This window comes from Solanum tuberosum, unplaced genomic scaffold, assembly GCF_000226075.1.
Source record: "Solanum tuberosum cultivar DM 1-3 516 R44 unplaced genomic scaffold, SolTub_3.0 scf00191, whole genome shotgun sequence".
Lineage (NCBI taxonomy): Eukaryota > Viridiplantae > Streptophyta > Magnoliopsida > Solanales > Solanaceae > Solanum > Solanum tuberosum.
Genome location: NW_006239117.1, coordinates 336,920 through 345,373, shown reverse-complemented (window position 1 = coordinate 345,373; position 8,454 = coordinate 336,920). Strand labels below are relative to the sequence as shown.

Sequence of the window (8,454 nt, the reverse complement as noted above, 5' to 3'; positions counted from 1 at the left end):
ATATATATATATATATATATATATATATAAAAAGTCTTATTTTATGTTGAACTATGTTAAATGTAGAGTTATGAAGATTGATAATTATTATACAGGAACCAACTTTTAAACGTGTCTCAAATAATTAAGGAACTGATAGTATTTATAATAGACAAATAACTATAGAAGTATATATCAAATTGTTTTATGGATAAAGTGAAGGAACCAGGTCTACAAAGACCGACGATTAGCTGACGCAAAATAGATATGTAAGAACGATTCCTTCTATATATTACAAGTGTAGGAATGTATTTAGCTTCGGTGAGTTCATCTCCCCAAGGCTATGAATCAATATTATACTCCATACGTTTTAATTTATGTGATATAATTTAAGAAATATCAAAAGACTTTAGAAAAAATTTCTTTCTCGAATAAGAAGAATGAACTTCATTTTCCTTTGCTTATATAATAGGACAGAAGCAAAATGTATTTAATTTCCTCATGCATTACCAAGGTTTACTTCTCTTGACTTTAGAATTCGCTGAGAAATCCCTTTCATGCAAAGAGTAAGCCCATATTATTGGAACACACAATATTGCATAGATGTCAACGAGGATTGTGGTGAGGTGAATAGAATCTCTTTATTATTATATTAATTAGAGGTCTCATGATTTGGTATGCTCTCCCTCTTAAATGGGCGGCTCAAATCTTGATAACTAGTCAGGGTCAACCCAATAAAGATATCTAACACCGAACAAAAAATATCCAAAACAGAAAAGAATAGGTGTTGATCCTAACCCACTAATATTTTTGACATATGTAGTGTAGTGTAGTAAAGCTTACGAGTTTTGTCTAACCTTATCGCTTTAGTTCAAATTTTATATTAATCTTAACTAAGAGATCCATTGAACATTCTAATACTAATTTGTATGTGTTAGTTAGCTAGTTATAAATCAACTTGATTAATTGAAGATGCAAGTGAAAATCAAATAATTATTAGCACAAACTTAATTTCTATTTTACACCAAATGACTAGACATCAAAGCTATACATTACCCAATGAACAAAAACATATTTAAGAAAGTGATCATTCACTATTGGAGACAAAAAAATATCCCTCTCATCTCAATATATAACAAAACATACTTACATTAAGAATATTCAGTGAGAATGTAAGATTTTATAGTGGAATGTATAATTATTATTTTTACATCAATTAGCTGCATATATATTAGGTTCCTATATATATATATATATATTTTATAGGGTCTCTGAAATATTCATCCAAATAAAAAGCTGATGAGGTCCCAAAACCCTAATACAGACTCTTCATGATCTGTTGTGTGATGTACCTTATAATTTTTAGTCTCTAGAGAACTAATATTACTGCTTGATCCTCTTGAGCAGGAGGAGTTGTGATTAGGATAATAAGGACTAATTGTTGAAAACAAGTGCTTTGTAGAAATCCAATTACATTTGTGGATCAGTCCATTTTTCATATTCTTAGCATTGATGTTCTTGATGAAAGGATGATTAAGTAACATCTCCGCAGTCCATCTCTGACCACTATCCCTCTCCAAACACTTTCTCAGAAAGTCCTTCGCATCATTAGATATGTTATACGGTATCTCTGGTTCTAAACGTGTAATTTTCAACGCTAATTCGTTCTTACTTTTACTTTTATATCCTGACCATATTCGCTTTCCAGTAATCATCTCAACCACTATGCATCCAAGAGACCAGATATCAACCTCTTTACCATAAACCACCCCTCTAGTTACAGATTCCGGAGATGCATATACCAGAGTCCCTCTAAAATGGTCATGTTTCTTCGATCTATCAGTTGATTTCAACGACAATCCAAAATCAGCCAATTTAAGCCGCATATATTTCTCAGTAGGAGGAAAAACAAGAATATTTGCAGGTTTCAAATCGCAATGGATAAACCCTTTGTTATGAACGTGAGAAATCCCCTTTTAGATCTGAAAAGCATAGTATGCAGCCTCTGATTCTCCAAGCATCATCTTCGTCTTATGAAGTAAATCATGCAAAGTTCCTCTGTCAGCATACTTGAGCATGAGGTTATAAGTGTTCTTACCGTTTTCAACGCTCACATCTTCTCCAAAGCACTCAACAACATACTCCGATTCTCTCAATGCATTCAATATGTTTCCTTCCTCTGGGAGCGAAAACGAAAGATTAACTTCTGCAGATTTCACTGCTGCATATATCATAGACGAACATACGTTCATCGGCCTTGCAAGAGACACCGTACCGTAAGAACCCGAACCCGAACCCAACACCTTAACCTTTTTCCAGTGCATACTTTTTAAAAATAAATAAATCGCAGTAAGCAATATTAGGTAACTTTTTAGCATAGTTCAAATAAAATCGCCGTAGCCTTGCAAGAGACCTTAAAATCAATATTTTTATCTTATTTAAATTATATAGTATAATTTGAACTAAGCAATATTAGACTAAAATCGCAGTAAGACTAAAAATATTTTTACACTTCTAGTATAGTTCAAATAAGGAAAAGGCTAAAGAAGCAAATTTTTAGTCTAAGTTCAAATTATTGAGGACACCTCTTATATGTTCACTGCTATAGGGAGGCCAATCAATATGTAGATTGGCTAAAGCTAAAATGGCATTGAACACTCAAATGAGCAACAACTTCCTTTTTAAATATTCTATCATACTACTATAATAGTTACCAGTTTCATTCAGTGACATCCGTAAGATAAGGAAGTCCTTTATTATTATACACATTTTATATCAAAATAGATTCGGATTCTTGAAATTGTGTGAAAACAAAATCGGAAACCTAAACTATAGGGATGCCAAGATTTCTCAATGTGCAATAAGATATGAAAAGCTTGTGGAAATGAGGAAAATTTTCTTCTTTGGAATTATACCAAGAGCTCAACAAAAATATTTACCACAGTATACTGTGGAATTACAAATCTAATAGCTCTAACATCCAATTGGCTCTAATCTGTGTGGATAGAATTCTACTTAATGAAAACTACACTCTTCCTACTATTTATGCTCTCCTCCTGTCAACAGTTTCTAGCAAACAATACATATATTGTGTTTTTTCCCTTTTTTGCCGTATAAACAACAGAGCTAAGTTCTCCATCAAGATCTGCAATTATCTTTTGTAGCATCGGGTGATCTCTTCCAGCTCGTAAATGATCAACAATTTACCTCTCTTCAAGTTGAGAGGATAGATATCATGTTTGAAGAATAGCTTCTGATAAGGAGAAAGATGACTAAATAAGAGCACCCCATAGAGTAGCAGGACTTTCGCTGCATTTAGCGTGTACATGCTTGATTCTTTCGACTGATTTGCAAATTCCGCTGCAGCTCCAATCAAATGATGCCACACAAACATTACCTGCTTGTGCTTTCCATTCGCATTCTGTCACAGCGGAGGGATTAAAAGACTTTAGGTACTGAGATTTCAAGATACATAGAACAAATGACATGTATTTAGGGAGTGCTAACCAGGCGGAGTTCCACAACACAGGTTCCGATCATCAATATGCTCAACTTCTAGACCAATCAACCACGCCCCAAGTGACACATCTTCATTAGCATACTTATGCAGAATAGGTCTGAAAATCACCACGGTATTCACTATGAGATGGACAAGCATTGATATCCACTTTCTGATTAGTGGGATTATACTAGAGAACTGAAAGTATACTAGAGAACTGAAAGTTTGAAACAGGAGCAATCCGCAATCTAGATAAATCTGTTATACTCCCTCTGTCCCATATTAGTTGATCATCTTACTAAAAAATAGTTGTCCCATATTAGTTGTCCATCTTACTAAATCAAGAAAGCATTAATTAATTTTTTTTCATATACTAGCCTTGCAATTAATTCTGTTTGAAAGTGTTCACATTTATTTGTAAAATTCTCAAGAAATTCTTTTAAGGGGTTAATTAGTAAAATTAGCTTATTATTTATGATTTCGTGTAAAAAAAATGATCAACTAATTTGGGACGGAAGGTGTAGCAGTTAGTGAGTGAGCAGGAATGCCCATTTTCCTCAATTTCAAGGGTATGTTCCCTTGTTATCATTTGCATAAACAGTTCCAACCGCAGAAGAACTTCAAAACTACAATCAGAATACAACATATTCTACAAAGATCCGAGTGTAACATGTTCAAAATAGAATGCTATAGCAAGAGAACATTTAGCCCAGTCTTTAAGGAAGCATATATGAACAAAAATCTCACCTGTTGTTGGCGACGTATGTTGCCAATTCTTTCGAGATGGCATAAATCTGTCCAGTTGCATGTCGGAAGTACTTATTCCCCGTCTCCCCGAATTTCCAGAACTCAGGTTCATGGTACTTAACACTCCTATCAAGGAAAAAATGGAAAAGATTCTATTAAATAAAAAATACTGAAATTTTGAACTTCAAAATATATAGTTACATCAGCTGGCCAGAATAGCTTCACAGAAGTTACTTTTGATAAAGAACTGATCCAGATTTCATGCATCCTATATACACCCTGGGTTTCAACCTGTGCCTGGCAAGAGTTGCAGCTAGTGTACCTACAATACCATGGTGTGCTCAACTATTAATTTCCAAATAACTGAAAATCATCAGCTTTCAGTTGTCCGGAACTATAAGGTACATAAGGCAGGAAAAAAAGGGAGATGTACCTAAATTGACATGAACATCATCATCAATCTTCACATAGAACTCAGCATCCCATTTTGCAACTGCAAGGGAGAAGAAAGCTTTCGTCTTTGCAGTTAACTCATGATAGCCTTCTATGTGATCCTGTAAAATATAGTAATGAGATCAAACTCAAAAGATAAAACAACCAGATGGAAGCAACTCAGAGAACAATTTTTACTTACAAGTCGAAGAATGTCATTATGCTGAGCATCTTCACTATCAATGGCTCGATCTAAAATGCTATTCGATATTGCACTGTATTAAGGAGTATAAGAACTTTTAGACCACAGTCTATGACATTTCAGATAATTATATTGGTGTAGGCTCAACACAACAACAACCAAAAAAAAAGTGAGAAAGTAAAAGAATAGGAAACATTTTCCTCATATAAGTCTGTTGTAAACCTCAAACATAGAATTTCCTGGCTGCATGCTTGTAGAGAACTAGTGATCAGAATAGAAAAGATCCAGTTTGTTGGGTAATCCGGTTACTTTCATCAGTTTAGATGGCTCTATTCCTCTTTTTGTTCTGAACCTAAAGTGATGTTACTTGAACTTCTATTTTTGAACTTAGTACAAACTTCTTCAGGATTAAATTCAATAACATGATCTGAATACAATAAAGTGCACAGGAAGAAGAGATGGAAACTTTTGGTGACTGAGCTTATCCCTCAAGCAGAAATGTAATTATCACTCAATTTACAGACACCTCGAAAATTAGGAAGTTGTAAACTGCCTCTAGAAGGATAGCAAGAACACTTGGCAGATTATTACAGGTGAGAAAATGTGCAACATACTGTGTCTGAATCTCTCATGGCTTATCTATGACTTAGTATCGTGGAAGATACAGTTTCCACAAGAGAACCAATCCCCCACATTTATATCCAAATGCACCATTTAGCCCCAGAAAAAAACCTTTCATATTCTGATACAAAGTAAATTTTCATGCTGCTGTTTAAAATTTCAATTAAAAGAAACAAAAAAGAAGACAAAAGAAAACACTTATCCTGCACTTATTCTTATCATGTTGGGCATCAAGTTAAAGCCATACTCTTGGGCCCGTGATATATCTACCCAAGATTGAAAAGTATAGAAGCCATCAAACATGAAACTCATAAGGGATGTTATTATTTTGCCTTTTACATTTGCAATATCAGCAAAAATGCAATAACAGAGTAATTCACGTCCAACTAAATTGATTGCTGGAATGGTGTTCACAAGTAGCAAGTAAGCAACTGAGAGGCACATCACACTGCTCATAGAAAGAAATTCATTCGTCTTAACATTCTAAAGACAGAAGTAAATTGAAGCATTGAATGTCATTGATTCAAATCTACAACCTCAACAAAAGCTAATATCCTTTGCTTTGATCATTTTGAAGCTACAATAGGAAAATTAACATGGATCAGCATAACTTATGTGACAAATGGCATTCCCAGTCCCGAAGGTCACGTCTTTCAGTAATGGGACTGAAGTAAGCACTTTCGAGTTGCTGCTCCTTCCGATTTAGTTAGAATACCAACTCTAAATACTTTTAGTATTTTGTTCTTAGAAATCCAGATAGAGTGGGATAACAACACACATTAGTTTATGAAGGCAAATATTGTTTTATAGAAGATTCAATGTTCTTGCAAGTTCCTTTAAGCAGCAAAATGAACTTCTTACAGCTTCGTTCAAAAGTTGCATGCTGCACATAACCAGATAGAAAAGGAAAAAGGTGCCAGAATGCTAGATTACAGATGATTCTGTAATCACTCACTTGCAGTTCTCTATACCTTGTCTTAGATTTTTCCAGTCCATCTTTAGTAGTGAATTACTAACTCTTAACAAAGCTTCTAAATGATAATTTCCTCCGTATATCTCTTGAAAAGCTAATCATACATTCAACTTCTAAGTGAAACAGAGGGTATTTAAAACAAAGAACAGGAAGCAAATTATCACTCTTTTGGCAAGAAAGAATATGAGACTCCAGCAGAAACTCATTGATGAATGAGCATCTAGTTTGGCATGAAGAAGATATGGAGCAATGCAGATCATACCTGTGGCCTATCATGAAACGCACAACGATCCCCTTTTCTCGCTCTAATCTATGTAGCTTTGCACCTATGCAAACACACAGAATGTTCTCAAAGGAGGAAGAAAATGAAAACGGAAGAAGTATATACATCAATAATCTTATAATTAACACCTTGAGGCATCCAAGTCTCTCTAATAGAATCGCGCCTTTTTCTACTACTGAAGGCCGTGTTTATCCCAATAACCATAAATGTCTTCTTTCTCGTCCCACTTCCTCCAGAATTTGTGCTCAAGGAAGGAACCTCTTCAGTTATCCGTGGAATTAGAGGATCCTTAGTTGAAGGCAGCTCACTTTGAATCTTAGCAATTGAATCATCCAACGATCTGTTCAATGCTCCAATAAAGAGAAGGACCATCAAGAACAGAACTAAGTAAAACATCATAAGTTTTGAACAACACTTCCTCTCTACTTCTCTTTATACCATAAGTTTGTAAAAACAAACTCAAGCTCACAAACAAAAAAATTATAAACATATTTCTTATGTGGTGTAACATATGTTGTCATGTTAAGTACAAAAAATAAAGTCTAAGGTAATCACATGAAAAACTCTGAAACTCACTGGATAGCTACTTGGGCTTTGTTAAACTCTCCCATCATCTCCTCCTTCTGCTCATAAAACATCATCCATATTTAGAAAACTTCAATAATAACTACAACAATGACAAAAAAAAAAAAGTTTTATTCTTTGTTTGTGGGGGGAGGGGGTTGAACCTGACTATTTTTGGTTTCACAATCATCAGAAACAGAAGGCAAGTCTCTTTCTTGCGTCTGGCGCCTTCCAAATATGTTCCTTCCATCTGATTCTGGAGGAGTCCAAACTCTAATTATACAAAAAAAAAAATGATGAAGAAATGAAAAAAAAAAAAAAATACCCAATAAAAATCAAATCTTTTTCAGCAAAAAAACAAACATCTATTGCCTATTTCTTGAAAATCCACAAAAATGATGACCCAAAATCTCTAAAGAAGAAATAGATGAAAAAAGAGCTATTTTATTGAAACCCCATGAAAATTTCAAACCCCATAACCAAAAGAAAAACCCTTTTACCTGTTAGAGAAAAGCATACCAAGAACAAAGCTAAAAATGCAAAGAATAGCAATCCATTTAGTTGAAATTTTGCCTCTGTTTCGATTCTTCATGATTTTTCAGGGGACAAGGAAGGAAGGAGAGCGCGGGGTTTTCTTGTGTTTTTATTGAACCATCAAAGGAGAAGATTGTAGGGTGTGGGGGTGCGGGTGGGCGTGGCGGTGGGGTCCTTCTACCTTTTACCTGTTTGTATATATTGAAATTAACGATTTTTGTTATTGGTTAGTTGAGTGATTAGATTTGCCCAAAATATAATAAATGAGCAAAATAATGCCAAATGGTAGAATCTTTTTTGATGTTTAGGAATTATATAATGCTGCTAGATAATAAATAAAGTGGGCAAAGAGTGGGCTAACTGCATTAAAAAAAAAAAAGTTTGGAACTAAAAAATATAACATAATCGATTACAATCTCTTCCTCTTATATTTTAATTTCTAGTTGATTCACTGTATTCGAGTCGATGATCTTTTAAAAAAGAAATTTTTTATTTTTATGAGATAGTAATAGAATTAAGATTTCATATGTTATTATTGCTTCTCTTTATACGTGCATTAAGAAATTATAAATAAGATAGATAATTTTACTAATTTATCCTTCATTCACTTTTTTTTAAAA

At 33.9% G+C, this 8,454-nt stretch overlaps 1 protein-coding gene across 1 annotated transcript; it reads right to left on the bottom strand.

The window, feature by feature from the left end:
* Positions 1 to 2,864: 2,864 nt before the first annotated feature.
* Positions 2,865 to 7,989, bottom strand: LOC102605545 (beta-1,3-galactosyltransferase 7-like). The gene is made up of 11 exons (XM_006355128.2): positions 7,801 to 7,989; positions 7,465 to 7,573; positions 7,313 to 7,359; positions 6,865 to 7,076; positions 6,716 to 6,779; positions 4,860 to 4,932; positions 4,659 to 4,779; positions 4,460 to 4,547; positions 4,226 to 4,351; positions 3,487 to 3,596; positions 2,865 to 3,400 (listed from the first exon to the last, which is right to left on the bottom strand). The coding sequence occupies exons 1-11, from the start codon at positions 7,890 to 7,892 to the stop codon at positions 3,252 to 3,254; spliced, it is 1,191 nt and encodes a 396-aa protein (XP_006355190.1). The 5' UTR covers positions 7,893 to 7,989; the 3' UTR covers positions 2,865 to 3,251.
* Positions 7,990 to 8,454: the final 465 nt, after the last annotated feature.

What these genes read in the sequence shown, in the direction of transcription:
- LOC102605545 (XM_006355128.2), bottom strand. Translation starts at nt 7,892, where the DNA reads ATGAAGAATCGAAACAGAGGCAAAATTTCAACTAAATGGATTGCTATT. An exon ending in AGAGACTTGGATGCCTCAAG is followed by an intron (nt 6,780 to 6,864) that starts GTGTTAATTATA and finishes GTGTTTGCATAG; the next exon opens with GTGCAAAGCTACATAGATTA. An exon ending in ATAATGACATTCTTCGACTT is followed by an intron (nt 4,780 to 4,859) that starts GTAAGTAAAAAT and finishes TATATTTTACAG; the next exon opens with GATCACATAGAAGGCTATCA.